This window comes from Saccostrea echinata, unplaced genomic scaffold (assembly GCF_033153115.1).
Source record: "Saccostrea echinata isolate AGI-Se365-2 ecotype Australia unplaced genomic scaffold, CSIRO_AGI_Sech_v1 ptg000038l, whole genome shotgun sequence".
NCBI classification, from domain to species: Eukaryota; Metazoa; Mollusca; class Bivalvia; order Ostreida; family Ostreidae; genus Saccostrea; species Saccostrea echinata.
In genome coordinates, this window is record NW_026889787.1 from 1,973,507 (window position 1) to 1,992,763 (window position 19,257).

The 19,257-nt window shown below is 32.6% G+C and overlaps 2 protein-coding genes across 3 annotated transcripts; one reads left to right on the forward strand and one right to left on the reverse strand.

Moving 5' to 3' along the window:
• The first annotated feature begins 1,222 nt into the window (after nucleotides 1–1,222).
• On the forward strand, nucleotides 1,223–4,078 carry LOC133200354 (uncharacterized protein ZK673.1-like). Its single transcript, XM_061336167.1, has 4 exons — nucleotides 1,223–1,389; nucleotides 1,748–1,870; nucleotides 3,397–3,519; nucleotides 3,943–4,078. The coding sequence occupies exons 1-4, from the start codon at nucleotides 1,320–1,322 to the stop codon at nucleotides 4,029–4,031; spliced, it is 405 nt and encodes a 134-aa protein (XP_061192151.1). The 5' UTR covers nucleotides 1,223–1,319; the 3' UTR covers nucleotides 4,032–4,078.
• Nucleotides 4,079–7,686: 3,608 nt separating this feature from the next.
• Nucleotides 7,687–12,302, reverse strand: LOC133200287 (baculoviral IAP repeat-containing protein 3-like). 2 transcript variants are annotated; one of them, XM_061336108.1, is made up of 6 exons: nucleotides 10,480–12,302; nucleotides 10,135–10,315; nucleotides 9,672–9,923; nucleotides 9,479–9,550; nucleotides 9,106–9,329; nucleotides 7,687–8,575 (listed from the first exon to the last, which is right to left on the reverse strand). In XM_061336108.1, exons 1-5 carry the CDS (start codon nucleotides 12,298–12,300, stop codon nucleotides 9,133–9,135), a joined length of 2,523 nt encoding a protein of 840 aa, XP_061192092.1. In that variant the 5' UTR covers nucleotides 12,301–12,302; the 3' UTR covers nucleotides 7,687–8,575; nucleotides 9,106–9,132. The 2 variants fall into 2 exon arrangements, with proteins under 2 accessions (XP_061192092.1, XP_061192091.1); XM_061336107.1 differs by having other exon boundaries at nucleotides 7,687–9,329.
• Between the last annotated feature and the right edge of the window lie 6,955 nt (nucleotides 12,303–19,257).

Consider the following 19,257-nt stretch of genomic DNA (forward strand, 5'->3'; position numbering starts at 1 on the left):
TAACTCTGATCCCCTATTGTGGTCCAACCCTACCTCAGGGCTCATGTTTTAAACAAACCTGAATCTACACTACCTGAGGATTCTTCTGTATTCTAAATACTGACTAGCTATGGGTTTAAATTCGCTGGTCAAGAGAAAAGTTTCTTAACGATATTTCAGGTGTCTATTTCATATGTATAACTTCGATTCCCTGTTGTTGCCCCAAAATATCTCCAGGGGTCAAGATTTAAAAAAAAATACTTGAATATACACTTCCTTGGGATGCTTTTATATAAAATATGACTAATCATGACTGCTGGTCATATAAGAACTTGTATGTTAAATATTGTTTCTAAATATTCCAATGTATATGTATAACTTTTGGGCTCTGTTTTGCCTTACTCTAACCCAGGGAGTCATGATTTGAATAAACTTGAATTTACACTACCTGAGGATGCTTCTTTATCTATATTAATATGACTTAGCTATGACAAATTATGAACTTTACACTAATTTTTAATTATATTCCCTTGAAAAAGTGTACGGCCCTTCATGTGAAGAAGCAAGAAATTTAACTTGAATTCCCTTAAACTAGTGATTGTGGACAAGAATACTACAACGACAGCAACGGACAAATTTTGATCAGAAAAGCTCACGAGTCATTGGCTCAGGTGAGCTAAAATTACTTTGTAAAGAGAAACAATGCATTTAATTTATTTGCATCAGAGCGTCATTTTTGCCAGACAGCATCTATATATATATATATATATATATATATATATATATATATATATATATATATATATATATATATATATATATATATATATATATATATATTACAAAATTATATTATGATAATTAACAGTATATATTAGAACGATAGAATATTCAATTCCATTTGGTAAAGTAAACGTCCATGCAAAATTATGACCTTTTCTTTGACCCGGGTCTAAACAGGAAGAAATGGTCTAAAGTTCCACTATGTACTGAAGGCATCGTCCTTACAATTCACACGTCTGAAAAATTGACTATATACATATGTCAATGAATTACGCGCATTTATTCATCTTCCTTACTAAATGTACTTGATAAGAATGTTTTCCCTATATAAACTACACATTCTTACGTCAAATGTGACTAATGACCTCGTGGTAGGTCAAAGATAAGTCAGCAAAGGTCACATAAGGTCATTTGTTTACAAGTTTCAGATAGCTAAGGTCAAAGTTCGAATCGGAGAACCACATTTTCTCTGACGTCACTCCGAGCGGTGCTGGAAGAATTACCTGCTGTCAATATTATAAAAGTTCTACGTGCCAAAGTTTTCGTGAATTAAAATAATGGAAAAACTTTTCATTGGAATCCTGGGGGTATTATGTTGCCTCCGATTTGGTTCCACAGATTTTACAGGTAACAAGAGTATATTTAACTAGAAATGTTGTCTCCGAAGAACAAATAGATAAATACCAACAATTATGATAAATACTTTTTTTTTATCATATATTTTCAGAAAAAAGTTAAAGCCACGAAGTCTGAAGATTTGGTATTAGGTTCAGCTGTATCTTTGTACATTGCGCTGAATTGGCTTTATTCAACTGTTAATTATTGAATATTTTGAAAAAATAGAATCTTGTAGAAATAGAAGGGATTTTTAGAAAAGTTCGATCTTTTTCCGGTATGGAGGAGAGGGCAATATTAATCTGTATAGTTTCAAGACGTAATTTGTAGCTACTACCGGTTATTTTACCAAAGATTGATTGAATTTCAGATGTGGACTGGTGTAAGGATAATCCAGATTTAAACTGCTGGCGATACGTAGATAAAAAATGTGTAGGATATTATGAAGACTGGGCGAGACAAAACTGCCCCTTCCGCTGCGGGTACTGTCCAAGTAAGTAGGCCAAGGACATTCTCCCAAAATTCAGTCTGCATTCATGCAGTCATATGATCTGGCCAGTGATGTCTGATTTCAAAATGAAAACAGCAATCTGAATTTCTAGTATATACATAATGTAAATGTAGCGTATAAATAATGCGCAAAAGTAGGTCAAGGTTTGAAAAAAATGTTATTATATTCTGCTTGAACGAGCACACATGTAGGTCAAAAAAAAAAGAAAAGAAAAGAAAAGAAAAGCTGTCACCTAGGTGAGTTTATCAAAGTGGACCTCTTTTTTATATTAAATTATTTCACGAAGTGCAAGAAATATTAGCGAAATTATAGATTGACTCGTATCCTTGCAAATATTAAAATTTTTTGTCCTATGATCTTTCACGCTATGTAACTTTTCAAGAAGTAGCTAAAAATAGTCATTTATAACGTTTATCTTAAGATAATTACGAACAAAAGTACAATAAGTTATTATAGTCTTTTCGATGGTATTCCTGTTAAGGATAAAACGCATGGCACCTGGATATTGAACAAACTTGGAAGGGAAAGCGAAACGGAAAGCGTGAAAGAAAAGAAAATCTTGTGATATAACATAAAATATGAAAGGGGGGATCGCGGATTCTCCAAAAGTTAAACTCAAAATTCATACACGATATTCAATTTTTTGTAGTTGGATATGGAATAATATTTCACAAGTGGGACAGGATTTTTTGATATTTTCACGGGTGCGAAGCACGAGTGAAAATATGAAAAAAAATCCTGTCTCACGAGTGAAATAAATTCCATATCCAATTACAAAACATTGAATTTTCTGTTTATTACATTTTCTCTGATTTTCCCTTTGCCTCTGTCTTTTCTTAACACAGTGTCATAGGCTGTGACGTCATATATAGTTGAGTGATTGAAACGTCATAGCTTAGCAATATTGTGAGATTTAAAACATTGTAACATGGATTTTAGCAACATCTTTGGGAAGAAATTGGCAGTTTCAATTTCTATCAAGATAGTTTAGTTACTAACAGGCCAGGAATTATTTTTTACTTACTTTGATATCCTTTCACACTGTGAGAGAATATCACTTTGGTATCCTTTCACAATGTGATATCACTTTTATTCAAAAAATAAATCTCTGTATTTCACTGTTGAAAATGTAATAATTTAATTCTAGTTATAACGCGGTATTTGATTGGATAAGAAAAAAAATTATATATCATATAAATTGGGTTGCCTACATCACATCCTGTTTATAAAGCGTAACTGCCCCAACCAACTAAATACACCGTATAAATCTGCATGGGTAGCTATATTTTAAAATATCATTCCTTAAATAAAATCTGATCTTTGTCTCAATCATACTGCTATTCAGTAAAATTTTTAACCTTTACTCTGTCAATAAATCATTCAGAAAAATTTCAGAAAATCTCGTCTTGAAATACCTCTAAGGAAAAAGAAAAAGATTTGTATTTTTAAATTACCCAAAATATACGTAATGAGCCTAGTAGTGTGCATTTTACCATTTTAATCTACAGCTAACCCCCCATGTGAGGACACCGACACTTCTTGTCATGCATACCACGCTGAAGCTTGTTCAGATGAAAACACCCGGGCTTACATGAGGGAACATTGCAGGAAGAGGTGCCATTTATGTCATTGTAAGTAAAAACAAAATTAAAGTCTTTATTTCTTTGATTGTTTAATGTCCCTTTCCAGGATTTTTCACTCGTATGTTGAGACGATACCACTGCATATTTTAGACCTATACTTTGCACTCAAAAGGTCATTGAGTAGTGATGGTTCTTTAACGTGCCAATATCTACTGTGATATGGGGCCTCAGCTTATACGCGGAACGGTCCCATTCGAAGGACCAGTCTCCAATTCTCGCAGTGGGATTCGAATCTGTGACGTAAGATCAACTCCTCGATCCGCAGGCGAGGTGTTTGTAATACATGTCATAGGATGCCGATGTCATATGTTGCACGCGGTGTTTTGAAGCAATGACTCAAATATGCCACAGTGTGTGAAAGCTGACACAATTTTTTTTTAATATCATGCTTTAACTTTATGCTTATTTCAGACCCCGGGGACAATAGCACGCAAAACACACCCCCTCCTGGAACCCCTGTCCCAACAGACACCATGGTGAAACCAGCTGTTGGAAAATGATGTTATTTCAGTTTGACAAGCTATTAAATTAATATAGAAATGCTTTGAATCTGGTAATCTTTTTTAAATTAGATGAGCAATATGTTATATTAAAAAAAAATTCGAGAGAGAGAGAGGATTCACTTTTGAAGATTGTGATCCATAGTGCACTCTTTGCATTTATTAGTGCACTGAAATATTAACAATATATATATATATATGTTGGGAATGCGAGAGAGAGAAAGAGAGAGAGAGATTCTATGTCGATAAAATTTTTGCTTCACTTAAAAGTTTTTAGTTAAATTTTACAAGCTCATCATCATTTGTAGGATACAGAATCTTTTGCTAAAAATTCTTCAATTTTTTTTTCGTGATTAAGCTTGTTTTCTTCAGATTTTTAGGCAAAACACACTTTAAAGCGAACTATGGATTTTTTTTTCTCCTGTCTACATTTACATACTATTACATATATGTATAATCCAGGTGTTACATTAAGAGTTTAAGTTACAGATAAGTTTTAACTTTAGATTGAAACTTTTAATGTAACACAGGCCGACTTTGTGTTTCAAGAGAATATGAAAAGAAATACAGTGACCATATACTACAAGGTATCCATAAAGGAAGTCTTGTATATACTAAGACAGGGGCGGATTTTGAAAGGAAGGTGGGAAGGGGAGGGGGGGGGGGTCCACATCAATCAAATATATGGAGATAACGAACAATATTCATGCTCAAAGGTCCATTAAACAGTGCAAATTTGGAGCAGAGCAAACACGGACCTCTAAAACAACAGAGGTGGTATCAGGTGCCATGGAGGAGTGAGCATCCACTGCCGACCAGTCACACCCGCTAAATACACTAAAACTTTCCAAAACCTGAATATTTTTTTCGTGGGAGGTGGGGGTAGGGCACTTTCTTAGTCCATTTTCTTCAGATAGATGACTCTCCTTACCGTTTTTAAAGAGATTCCTCGAGGGGGTTGAGGTGTCCAAAGTATCTTTCACTACTTTTACATAGAAAGTTAATAACTTCATAAATTCATGGGGGTCCAGACCTCCCCTCCCCCACCAGATCTGTCCATGTGATCAATAGGGAAAAAAACAACTTTAACGAGGTTCGCTCCTGAGCTTTTGAGCAGATTTTTATTTCAACCTATATTTAAAAAAAATCTGCGTAATGTTTTAATTCTTACAATAAATTTGGATTCTACAATGCCAAATAAACTATATTCAGTTAAAACTCCATGATTAAATCCCCTACTAAAAGCATTAAGTGAGGAACTATATTTTGTGGCGGAAGGTTTTTTAGAAGAAAATGATCATTTTTTCTCTTTCGAAGTATTTAAAGTATGTTAAGTTTGGATTCCTATTTTTACATGCAGTCTGCACACAGAATTATTTTGAGCAGTGAACTGATTTATACTGGTCCTAAATTATATATTTAATAAACTGTCATGAATTCAATCATCATATTTGATAAATAAATCAAATATATTGTGAAAATCAAGAGAAAAAATAGCCCTAATTTAAGCTCAAAATTAGCACTATTTTAGTAATATCTAAAAATTAACATCACTGACCCCCACTTTTAACTTTCTTTTCTGAATATACAAGATACTTTTAGTCATTCTTCTTAAATTCAGTAAAATGTCATTACTTTTAAATGAGTTTTTTGCTTGTTAAATTTGTAATGCTAGCAAAATGAAATTTTTTGAGTGCAAAAAGGTCAAATAATTGAACGTGCAGAGTAATTTAAAAATTTTTTTCGTTGTCAAAAATTTTAATGGGTCTATTCAAGATGAAATAAAACTGTGTTTGTTCCCATAACTTATTTGAATAAAAATATCGGAGGAAAAACTTTAAAAATTGATTTATGTGTAAGACGTTTTTACAGTGCAAAAAGGTCAAACTCAATGCTCTGTAGCGCCAAAAGAAGCGCATTGACCCCAGTTTTTTGTTTTGATTTTTAATTAAGCTATGTGTATAAATTCTAAAAATATACTTGATAAAAAATTCTCATTACTTTTGATGTCAGGATCCAACCTCCTTAAGACAACCTATTAGAATATGTTAGCATACCACTCAGGAAAATATCCATGCAACACACATCTGTTTTGGATGGGCACTTATAAAGAAAGTCAAATAAAAATCTGTTAGGCTGTTTTTCTCATTCAAAACTTTTGTGATATACTAGTATACTTGAACGTTGTTGATTAAAAATTCTGAAAAGAGAGAGCTAGGATAGGAAGGATCGAGTAGGATTCACTCTCGCTAATCTTAATCCGCTCTTGTTACATTCCCCTAATACTTGTAAAAACTTACCCGTATTCCTTCCCACGCCGGTAATTAAGAATATGTAGATACTGTGTGTACCAGAAATACCTTAATGCATGCCATTTAATTAATTAACCGGCAAGCAATCACAGCATTACTGGTCTCAGGAAAAAAATCGCAACATCTGTAGCATTTTTTTTAAATTTACATATAAAACTTACCTGTTTTTCCATCAATAACTGTGTCAGAACTTTTTCTTTGGATTTTTTAAAACAAGCGGAGTCTTTATTATGTTCATATTTTCAAAATAACCTCCCTCCATAAATAATCATGTTAACATTAGCAAATTGCGCTATACAAGTGTATGCACTCTAGTTGACCCACCTCTCATTCACTCTTGGATCCACCCCTGATTGAGTATGCAGGATAAAATTCCACTGAATCAACTTAATACCTTTTTCACAACATCATATAAAATAGGCGTTTTAAAATTCTATTTTTTAATCATTAACCCCAAATTTCGGAATTTTTCTGTGATTCAAAGACATTTTAGTGCAACATTTACACACGTCACTTCATTGTACATGTAGTATCGCAATCTCCATTGGGATATCCCTATTTGGTAATGTTCCTGTATTATTTCCAAATACCATCAAGGTGTTTTCTTAGGTTACCCTATTGTGAAATGTACGTCAATGGGTAACCATTTTGACCAATTATAGCATTTGCGTCAGCGATATGTAAATATTTGGGAATTAAATGTCAGTACATGTATGTAGGTCGCTAAGCGAGACACATGAGTTTGTTGACAGTTGAAAACCTGACAGCTCAGCAATTTGATCCCTTGACATATATCCAATATACATAGGAATTAATTAAACAGACAACAAAACAAAAACAAATAAAAATACCACAACAAATTTATTAAACTCTGTAGTATAATAAAACAATTCAACAAATTTGTCAAAAATTGATCAACAGTGTAACCATATAATATGGCATAAATATGGCATACGATTGTAATAAGTCGTGATAAATATCTTTAAAAATGTAATATGTAGACAATTTTAGCATCAGACATAGCCATATAACACTTCAGTAAAAATTCTAAACAAAATATTCCATCCATTATCTGTATGAACCAACAATAGAAATTTATTCCTATATAATTATATATGTTTGCCCTTAGTTTTATGTTCAGCACCAGTGCCTAAGTGTATAAATACATGTAACGATATAAAATAATAATTATATAAATAAAATTTATAATATGAAGATTTTAAGTAAAAGGGAACAATGTGCATAAACATTAACAAATAATAACAAAGTGAAGGTGAAACTTCTTTACAGATCAACAAAACTAGCAATAACGAGGAATATAAAAACTAGAATAAAAACAAGCATATAAAGAGCGAATATATCATTTGAAAAAAAAAAAAGAAAAATCTCAACAAGAATAGCCAAAACAAAGAATTATAAAACTAAAATGAACAAAAAGAATATTCTATTGATAGCGAATGGATAATTCTGTAAAAAGTCTTTCTATCCGATAGTATTAAGGTACTAAACTATCGACATATATTTGTCCTCTGGAACAATATATAAGAAATTTGCGATAAATATATCGATTCATAGATATAGAAAAGACATGCCCTATATAACTTACTTACATGTAACATAATTAATAGATATCGGCTGATACAGTAATTTATTATTTGAATATCATATTGACTAGAAGATTTTTTTGTCAAGTACAAACTCTATATAAATAACTAGGAAAATATAATAGGATAAAAAATAACACGGTTAACATTAGATATTAAACTCATATAATAAAAAACCATTTCATTAAAAAACCATCGTGCCTGCAATGTTATATATATATATATATATAAACAAACACAAATAAATTAAAATTTCGTCATGTTATTGTGAAAAAAAGAATTAAGTACATGGTACTTACACAAAGTCTTACAGACGATTCAATGTATACGTGTCGAATCCCATTCTTACATGAGGTAATACATGACCATTCTTACATGAGGTAATACATGAATAACAATAATGTTGATTAATTCATGAACACATTCACTGTATATTTATTGATATTTTTTTCAGATTATAGCTGATAAACATATTCACATTACGTCCGTTCATGTCCAAATGCATTTTTGAAATATTTTTAACAGTTCATAGATTTATCAAAGTAAGTATATTTCACATGGCTTTAAATGTCATCTTCAAACTTCCTCTTTTTGTTGAACTGCCAAGGATTCCTGCCTCATCCTGACACTAAAACGAATATTCCATTATAAAACGTCCCAAAAGTTCATTTTAGGGATGGTATAGTCCAATTGTGACAAAATCTTGGTGAAATGTCAGAAATCAAAGTTCTCCTTCTTCATATTGTTATAAACATTACACTCCCTGGATTTTTGCCGATATACCTAACTCGAAGTCACAAGGAAGACTTATTTGGTCACAAGCAATTTTATGCAAGCGTTCACTTTCACTTTAAGAGAGAAAATTATTCGAACACTCTGACATTCGCGTTTTTTAATGCAGCAAAGAAGAGCAGAAAGATTGATCACCTCTGAATAACTGAAAAGGGCGCGTTCATTTAATTTACTTACTGTAGGCTTTGGGGGGGGTTGGGGTTGTGTCGATTTTGTAATATTCGATACGGGGGGCACGGTTGCAGAGAAAGGACAAACATGATTCTCAAATTTGATACTAATATTTACACATATTTATATTTACACCACAACAGTACTGAAGTTGGAAATCATATGGATATCAAATGCAGATATTTGGTGGGTTACCTTGATTTTCGGGTCATCTAATGCCAACTATGCCAGCCATGTTCTCACCGTCCCTTTTACAAACTGTCGACATATCGGACACTTCCGCATGGCCGGAGCACAGTCTGGACAACAACAGAGATGACCACAAGGTAACATGGCGATAGAAGCCTCATTTTCAAGACAGATTTTACAGATCCTTAGGTCTCTGAGTCTCCTGTTTTCTTCAATCAATGATTTGGTGTCTGAAAAATAGTTACTATGTTGAGAATTTCATTTAACAGAAATAAAAATAAATTAATAAATTATGCAAAAAGACCATATTAACCAATTGCAAAGAAATTCAATAAGTATAGAAAAGAGAGTTAAGTAAAGAGGAAGCAAATGTACATACCCTCTAGGGAAATTGATGGTAAAATGTCATTTAAAGAATCTAAATTCTCCTGATTTCTAGGCCTTGGAACATCTAAAAAGAAATACATATTTAAACAAAAATCTTGAAAAACTTAAACTTAAACATGTGTAACATTGACTTTTAAATGTTTCAAACAAATCTATAACAGTACATCAATTAAAGAGATAATTACCTTCATTCTTTGATTCCACTGAATGTCCATTTGCTGCCGCTAAGGGCACCTGTTGATCAGAGGAGGGCATTGTATGATCTGCCTGGGAGGTTACATTCACATTTTGTTGACCATTGGTGTTTCTCTCGATGTTTTCCCCCCTAGCCTGGGGCCTGGAGCTAAATATCTGGGGAGGGATATCCAAACCATTGTTTCTTTCTTCTTTACTCAAAATAAAGTCCATCAAATCTTCTCCAGAGATGTCTTGAGGGTCTAAAATCATTTTGATATTATTAACTACACATGTTTGATCTAATCCGTTGTATTTAAAAGAAGAATACGTTATTTCCCCCTTTAAATTATAGAATGAAAATGGCAATTCTAATATTTTTACTTCACGGATTTTTAGCAAATCATTTACTTTCTTTTACTTTTTTTATATCATGTTTCTTTTTTTTTCCCCTAATATTTTTAAATATCATACCCTTAGTGGCCTTCAGTTGATTGAAAGCTTCTTTGATAACTGCTAAGGAGTAACCCATTTCTAGGACGCTTTGAACGGAAGAGAATGAAGAGACATCTGGATGACTTGTCCCATTGGGTACACTTTCTTGATGCAAGGAACTAGGTGTAATATTTCCTGCACCCTGTGCTTCAAGTTCTTCCTGTAAAATCAATTAAAAAAAGTTTTCAATCAAAATAAGTATTTTCTTCCATTTTCATGATAAATAAAGTTTTGCAAGTAATGTTAAGTGCTGAATGATTGAAAATAATGAAATATTAGGCTTCTAAATTAATTAAAAAAATATTATAAGTCCAATAACATTACCTGTTCCTGATGCTCTATTTGCACGAGAGCAACAAACTCGTCCCCTTTGTTCTGTCTCAGGAAAGCACACTTCGGAAACCATCTGGCGTGTTCTGTCCAAGGATCATCACCTGGTTCCCAATTACGTAACCCCCCTCCACAGAAGAAACATCGGGTGTAATCCCCGTATCCAGCATACAGAAACCCTGCTGTAGCGAGGTCACGTGGTGTTTGAGTCAAACTAGTGGGCCAGTCTTTATAAGAGCTCACTCTTGTTGCCAGCACTGCGTACGCAGGATATTTTGGTCGGTCAAAGTTAATTCCGAGTGGGTCTAAATCTCTTAAAAAAGCATTAATTTTTTCTTGTATGTTTCTCGATCTTGAGAGGACGGTGTTTATTTCAGTTTTTGTTGAGTTCTTGTATTCGTCTGTTTTCTTCGGTGCACTAGCTACATTTTCTGATGAAAATGATGATGATGATGAGGCTTGGGAGTTACCATTCGACAATGCTGAGCTGTTTGTTGTGTTGAACGCACCATTGGAAATGGCAGCTGTATTGTTTCTGTTTAATGTAGACGATTCTTGTAAAGTTTCCGATGCATTGTTATTTACATTTTCTAAATATCTGTCCCTTTGAGCACCTTCATCTTGGATATTAGATTGGTTTGAGTTTTGGTTATCTCCAGTATTCAAAGAAATTCTATTTGGAACACTTCTAGGCTGAGTAGTGTCTTCCGTATGTTGAGCAGTATTGGCACCATTCGGAACATCTCCTATTGGAACATTATTGGAAGGACCTGTCTGCAACAGTGGACAATTTGGGGAAATTTGGCGGTGAATTTCTCGTGGAATATCGCCTGCTTTCCATCTGCTCCTCTCAGATCCACACGCAAAGCAGACAACACGGTCACCATTACCAGTAAAGTAAAACCCTTCTTTCGCGAGTTTAATTGTCGAAATATAACCGGATGCAGGAAAGTTTTTAAAAGTCCCCAAGCGCACAAGCTCTAAATTCATAGAATGAGGAGATTCTTCAGATGATATTGATCTCGCGTCTTCTTGTCTTCTCGAGGATTGAATGGAGCATAACTCTTTCTCGACAAATTCTTCAAAATTCCTCGAACTCTCTATCAAGGGACGAAATTGCATATCTCTCTGTACTTTTGACAAACCATCATGGAAGTTCTTGAATAGGAGGCTGAAGAGTAACGTATCGAAGTCCTTGCCATTTTTGGGTGATTTTACATTCGTATCCTCTGAAAAATATCCCAAACATGGATCTTTGACCACTGCTTTTAAACCCTTGATATTTTCTATACCTCCCCAACCTCTGCAAAATGCCTTTATTTCATCTCCAGGCACCTTATTCATTGTGTCGAAAGAGATTCTTTTCACCAAGTTTTCCCAAGAAACTTTGTTGTATTTTTCCTGTTCTATTTCTGTTTGTGTTTCACGTGACGTTAATTTCCTAGATCTCATTCCATTTTCTCTGTTTAAATTCCATGCCTTGTATGGTCTCCTTCCTCTTATTCTGTTTGCACTTCTTTTTGATGCTTTGCCCTTCGCTTGTTCCAAAGACCCTCTTATTTTTATTATTTCATTTGACATTTCGTCTAACTTCTCATCCATTTTTTGTAGCAATCTAATAACTGCATATGAGTTAACATTTCCTGGATTTTCGGATCTAGAAACATATACGTGCGATCCGGATTTTGACATCTGTGCAACGAATTCTTTCCAATCAACAGCCGTGTGATTTCCCCAGTCTGTTTGCAGAGCATCATTCTCTGATTTGCTTCTTTTAACTTTCGTTTTTATAAAAGGTTCTATATTATTATCCATCGCAAGGAAATCTGTAATATAAAACCAAAGGAAGATTTGTTAGTTTTTACTAAAATACCCGACAGTTTTATTATAAATGCAACAGCTTAGTATTTTATTCCTCAGATTTTTTTTCTTTGCAAAACTAATTATTTTATTATGAGTAATTAATGCATTATTCAGTTCAGCTTAAACCATTATTATCGGCCGCTGTGTACCATATCTGCAAGTGAAGAGTTTACAAATATTCTGTCACAAGTTATTGAAACATTCATAAATATAAACTTTGTGGGTTTTTTTAATATCCGTATTTTTTTTTTCATTTATACATGTAGGTGCCATGATTGCTTTTTATTTTGCAATTTGTACACGCTTATTTATACATTTTCTACAGTTCATGTCTACAGATTCTCGTGTTTTCCTCGAAATCTTCCTTATGATTATACTTTGGTAAGATTCAATTATTTGCAACCGATTTCAGTGATGTTTTGCATCAATCCATAAGTTGTTCAAATATTTTCTAATCATAATCTCTACCATGACAAGTCCTTTCAACAAAGGTAATCGTAGCGTAGAGGCTCACCTCGAAGTATGCTATCTATAAGAAAGGCAAAGCCTCAAGTCAAATGTTTCAGTAATAGAAAAACATAGTTTGGTCTGAAAAAACCTACTGTAACTTGGGCATGGGTCTATATTATGAAAACTTTTCAATCATTCAAAAAATCAGCGACAAATCCAGCATCTGTAGCAGGTCCGGTAGAATGAATCCCTCTATGCAAGTTTGTTTCATTACTTTGAAATAGAAATGTTTAAAAAAAATTAACCTGTTTAATCAACTGGAAAATGTAGGGTAGATCCAGCATCCGAAGCATGTCTGGTATAATGAAGATCCTTAATTAAGATGCATCATCCATGCAAATTTAGTCACTATGGCTTGAATTTATGGTACTTGGAAAAAATCTCAACCGAGATTAACTTGTGAATAGATCTGCTCTGAAAGCTTTAACCTGTTTAATCAACTAGAAAATGTAGATCATATCTAGCATTTGAAGTAATAGCATCTGCTATGTGCAATTCGTGATGCATCACCCATGCAAGATGGGTACAGGTATGGCATATAATTACTTGGGAATGAAATTTGCTCCAAAAATCTAAGTTGTTCATCATACATAAAATGTAGGTCAGATCCAGCATCTGGAGCTAGTCTGGTAGTGTTCGTCTCTAGACAAGTTTGGTCCATGTAACAGGTAGGGTATATTGTTACTTGAGAATTGAGACCAGAATTGTTCTCCAAAAACTTTAACCTGATCCAAAAACTTTAATCATCCCTACCCCCCCCCCCCCCCTTGAACGACTTCGTCGAGGTGAACAAAAAAGTATTGTTCAAAGAAAATCAATTCATATTCTCAAAATCATTATAAATATAGCGTTGTACATTTTTTATTATTAATTATACAAGACAAGAACAGCAAGTTTTAACAACGACAAACACTCGCAACTTTTCGGCCGTTTTCCGAGCTGACAAAACGGGTCGAACTCTAAATAGGTTATAAATACCTTACCGTCTATCCTCGATCTGATTTCTGTCGTAAGATTTTCTCTGCAGTTGATATATATACATGTACCTTGTAGACTATTTTTAGAAAAATGACTCATGGATCACGGGGTTAGACTTTTAGATTACACTCAAAAGAGGCATGCTTTGAAATAAATTGGCAGGTACGATATTATTTTCAAAATAATTTTATCTTTACATTTTAAATTATTTCATTGATGTTAAGAAATTGTAAGTATATTTCATGATTTTATAAAGTTTAGCATCGATAATACATATAGACATCGATAAGTGTCGACGGATTTTTTTTTTTTTAGAGAAGCCCTTTGCTGTTACTTAAGTATGAATATTTTTTAATAAAAAGACCCACGAAAATGTATCCAAACACAACATTGTAATATAATTTTTTCATTAATTCATTGCATTGTAAAGTTATACAGTGAGTGCCGATTGATGTTAATGACCAAGTTGATATTCTAAACAGGTATCTTTTTCATTTTTGTTTTTGTATTCTTTTTTTGTTTACAGGTACTAGATGAACGTGTTGGTATTCTGTGCAAAGGATAACATATAAACCATATATAGTTCGATTGTCAACCATGGACTTTGATGGCACTCTTTTAACTTTCTGGAAGTTTGTGTCTATACCTTCTCACTCTCCTGGCTCCATTCCACGTACAAATAAATCTAGTATACAATAATCCATAAATGTAATTCAAGAGGGAAATAAAAGATTACAATTCATATATTGCAGACCCATGTATAGGTGGGGTTAGGGGTATAACATCGCCGTTCCAAAAAAAATTGATATAATTTACATGTAGTATACACGTTCTATAAACAATAATAGTTCCTGTTTATGCTCCCTCAACTGACATTAACGAGTGATGATCTTTTTCCTGTTGGCAAATTTTCTTATTTTAGTTCGAACCCCCCCCCCCCCTCCCCCGAAACTACTTTTTTACGGGGCCTGTGAAATGTACAATAAGTTTCTGTTTGTAGTCGATTTGATAAGATCATTCTACCTAAGCTAAAGTTTTCTTAAAACTAGTTGTAGCATTTAATTGTGTTCAAAAACTGCTGTTTCAACAATTTTAACACACAGTAATGCATCAATACATGTAATAATGTTTAATTGTTGCTAAACGCTTCTAGTATGATTTTTATATCAATGAAATGAGTTAACCTGGTATAATATTCCGTTACTCTTTCCGCTCTGTTCTCACTTCCGCTTTTTAGTAACACATATACCCGATAAGAGGTTTTAACAAAAAAACCTTCAGAATTAAGGTAGAAAATTTAGGGGCTTCATTTGCTGTATTTTTTGATCTTCGTGAAATTTTAAGAATATGTAATACAAACTTCGTCAAGATAGAAGTTTTTTCTTTGTTTGTTAATCGGTTTTTCCCTAAGATAAAAAAAATGGAATCATATTAAAACGTACCTGTAGGGAACATCTTTCCTTTTGTACATAAACCACTAAAAGTGACTCACTCTCTTACAAATTATTTATATAATATCGACAGCTCAATGTCACGGGATTTTTTTTCTAGAAAAATCTTTTTTAATTATTTTTTTTCTCTAATAATAATAAATGCGGATATTTTTAATAATTATTTTAAAGTTGTGCAATTCTGAAAAAAATTAATTGTTATAAACAAATTTTGATAAGACAAAGGAAAGTTATTACATCTTATCAGGAGTATTTTAATTAATGAATTATTATTTGATTTTTAAGCTGTTATCAGACGTTCCAAGCGCAATAACCCCCAAACAACATTATTGATGGAAAACTCTGGACCTTGACCGTGCATGCTATTTTTAAGTTTTTGCGTCATAGGAATCTATCGTTTGTATATTGTGTAAACAGTGGAATTTTTTTGTTGGCAAGATGTACTATAATGAGTGAATTTAAGCCATTTAATAAACGTGCATGTTCTTTCTTAGGGTAAGAAACGACCTTTTTTAAATTTTCTATTTAATTTTTTTTTTGGTTTCAATCTAAACATGCTTAATATAAATGTAGTTCTTTTCAACGTCACGTTTTCGTTTTCATGTAAATAAGAAATAAAAAAAATGGTGGCCTGCAATTAATGCAATGCACTGATCATATTTAGCAGAGGAAATTATTTATTCAGTATACAAATACTAGCTGCATGACACTGAAGACTTTCTCCTTTATTTTTCTAATGAAAACTACATTAATTGGTGTTTATTTGAGGCAAAAATATATCTCTGTTTGGGCTATTTGTAAATGTTTCCTTTTCGACTGAAATTTAAAAGAAATACTGTTTTTTATGTGACGAAAATGTAATCATTGCAAAATCAAAGAAAGGAGGGGGGGGGGGTGTAGCCACGCCCAAAATGCCTGTGAATGTTGCAACCGTTATATCCCGAATAAAATATTTTATCGTTAAAATGTATCCTACAGTTGTATATATACGTACAGTAAATGAATAAAGCGTTGGATTTTCTATGTAAAAACCATTTAAAATCCTAAAATTTGAATTTTAAATCCGTATGGTTTTGTACTGTTCCCTGTTAAAAATTTTAAAGTTTACTTATACATGTTATAGTGGGAGTTATACAAATTTTTGAACATGACAGCCGGTTTTAAATTTTACATTCGTTCTCACCAAGAAAAAAAAAATATTGAACACGACACTTGTCCTAATTTTTGGTATATTTTTTACCTTAACTTATATAGACATACGTTTGTTGAAATCTAAAGCTATATTATACAGTTCTTATTTCTTTCATCCATATCATATTCATCTGATAAATGGTAAATTAAAAGACAATCTGTATTTGTGTTGAATTTTTTTAACGGTAAAGCATAAATCATAAAAACAAATTATAAAATTAAATAAAATCAGAAGAAAAAAGTACCCCCCCCCCCCTTCAAAAAAAAAAAAAAAAAAATCACTGTTGGATGACGGAGTTCAACCCACATAAAGTCCCTACACAGAGCTAGGTCAGGATTATAACAGAACAGGAAACTATTTCCTCAACCCACGTTTCCCATAAGCATGTGGTTAAACTCATTTTTGTGCATGTAATCAACACTGAATAACAAAAAGATATGCACTTCCCATTGATAGGGGTGAGTTGGAGAAAAGTGAAGAAGTCGTTTGTAATTTACATTCTATTTCATGAATTTATAAGTTGGGTGCCCAGGCAGAAAGAAATGAATTTTTATTACACATGTATGTTAAGAACTATTTAGAACTTCAAGTGCTTCTGGTTAGATGTAATTGTAAAAGTTTTTTTTCCTAATATTTTTTCAGCGAAAGATGACAGTTTTCAAAAAAAAAAAAAAAAAAAAAAAAAAAAAAGATAAATAAATAAATAAAAAAAAAATAAATTGAAAAAAAAAACACAAACAAAAACACGGACGATCTTCATGACTTCTGATTCGAAATTACAATTATAGAATTTCTTATCCCGTTATATCCCAAACATTGCATGCGGAAGTCACGTTGTAACAATTTGATATGCTTAGAATATCTATAGAATCCAAAAATGTAAAATAATTTTCCGGTATTTAAAAAAAAAATACTATAAATAAAAACAATTTACTAAAAGAGGTGCCTTCAGTAATGGGGGACTTGATAAAGTTTAAGCTTGGACGGGTTTTTATTGTACATACGAGGGGTTATCAAAAAGTTCGTGGACTGATGCGATAAAATTAATACTATGTAGTTGATGATTACAAAATTTGTAGGGAACATAAAACAACAAAAGTTTAAGAAGTGTTGAAAATTTCAGCTTGATATGTTGATAATTTGCCAAATTATCATTAAATAAAAAGAGCATTATATGATCACCCGGCGCTGTCGCTGTTTATTTTTATGACGTCCGACAACGTCATTATTTCTCCATGCCCGCTCCCTCTGCCTCAATACACTTATCTTGATAAGATTCTCTTGAGTAAAGTAAAGACCTAAACCCGTCTTGTTTATATGACTTTACAATGTCATGAACACATGATTTCAATGCATTAATATTGTAAATATTAAATCTATACATTGGAAAAGATCCTCGCTTGATTTGCCTGCATAATTGTCTTGCCGGTGTTCAATGTCAACCAATGATCAACGATACTTTTCGACGTGTCTGACTTTGGACACCCTGACTACAAATCGACATTAACCGTGTGTCTCTTTTCTTGCTGAATCTGTCTTGGTATTTAAACACGAGTACTCTGGATGTATTTTATTTCTCTGCAGCCTGTTTAAACATTTTCTAGGTCTATGTCAGGTTTTCCAGGGGCTGAAACTTTATAGAAAGTTGTAAAATGACACCCTACCCCCTTTCGACGTCATTTTTAACCCCTATATTGTTGTATCTTGATGTATCTTAATTTAATATATGTTATTTTTACTGCGTCAATAAATCTAATTGGTATGCTTTAATTAATAAGCAACGTGTAAAATAATATTTTACGATAATGGTTTGAGTTACTATAAAAATAACAGAGAAAATCCAAAAATGAGTTTATAATGGGGAATTATAAATCATTTTTTGAATGTGTCTTTTATTTGTTCCACAAAAAATGCAAAATATGTTGCCCATTGACTTGGTCAGTCTTAAAGATATATCGATTTCACATAAAAACATATTGACTTTGCACTTCGAGCTGGGTCCTCATGCTATTCTTTGAAGATATATCTATAGATCGACCTCATAAGAGTGCTTATTTGTATATGAAAAAAAACCCCATCATTATCCCAAAGAGAGAGAGAGAGAGAGAGAGAGAGAGAGAGAGAGAGAGAGAGATTGTTAGTCATCGAAAGTTTGGATAGAAAATCTTTCAATAAAATACCGGGGTCTCGATTACATTCAGTAGAATAGAAGAAAGGGGACAAATGAAAAAAAATATATTGAAACAGAAACGAATCATGTATGGAAAAGAAACAGAAACGAATTATGTATGGAAGATTTAGGATTTAAATGTTGTGGAAATTATTAAGTCTTCTGTTGACTATATTTAGTTTTCCATGTAGCTAAATGTATAAATATATACATATATCCTAGATATGTATAAAAGAAAGAGGAAAATCAGCAAAGTTTGAGTAACTAAGGAAGACGTTATATTATGGAATTTACTTTCATTTATTTTATAGTACTATGTGGTTATATATATATATGATTAAATGAATAAAATATTCATTTAACCACATTTTTAGAAATATAAGTATACTGTGACTAAATGATACCAGAATAACCCATTAAAAGCTCGAGAGCTGATTTCCATTGGGGAAAAGTAGCACGAGGTCAAAAGTAACTAAGTAAAGTGAATAATTGTGTACGTTGGAGTATAATGATTCAGATGAAAAAAAAATAGAGTAGGGAGTAGCACTTTCAGCAGAAAGATGATTTGGAAATCCATGAAGGAATTTTTTTTTACAATTTGTAATTGA

What these genes read in the sequence shown, in the direction of transcription:
- LOC133200287 (XM_061336108.1), bottom strand. Translation starts at nt 12,300, where the DNA reads ATGGATAATAATATAGAACCTTTTATAAAAACGAAAGTTAAAAGAAGC. An exon ending in AAATAGAGCATCAGGAACAG is followed by an intron (nt 10,316 to 10,479) that starts GTAATGTTATTG and finishes TTGATTTTACAG; the next exon opens with GAAGAACTTGAAGCACAGGG. An exon ending in TCAACTGAAGGCCACTAAGG is followed by an intron (nt 9,924 to 10,134) that starts GTATGATATTTA and finishes AAATGATTTTAG; the next exon opens with ACCCTCAAGACATCTCTGGA.
- LOC133200354 (XM_061336167.1), top strand. Translation starts at nt 1,320, where the DNA reads ATGGAAAAACTTTTCATTGGAATCCTGGGGGTATTATGTTGCCTCCGA. An exon ending in TGGTTCCACAGATTTTACAG is followed by an intron (nt 1,390 to 1,747) that starts GTAACAAGAGTA and finishes ATTGAATTTCAG; the next exon opens with ATGTGGACTGGTGTAAGGAT. An exon ending in CCGCTGCGGGTACTGTCCAA is followed by an intron (nt 1,871 to 3,396) that starts GTAAGTAGGCCA and finishes TTTAATCTACAG; the next exon opens with CTAACCCCCCATGTGAGGAC.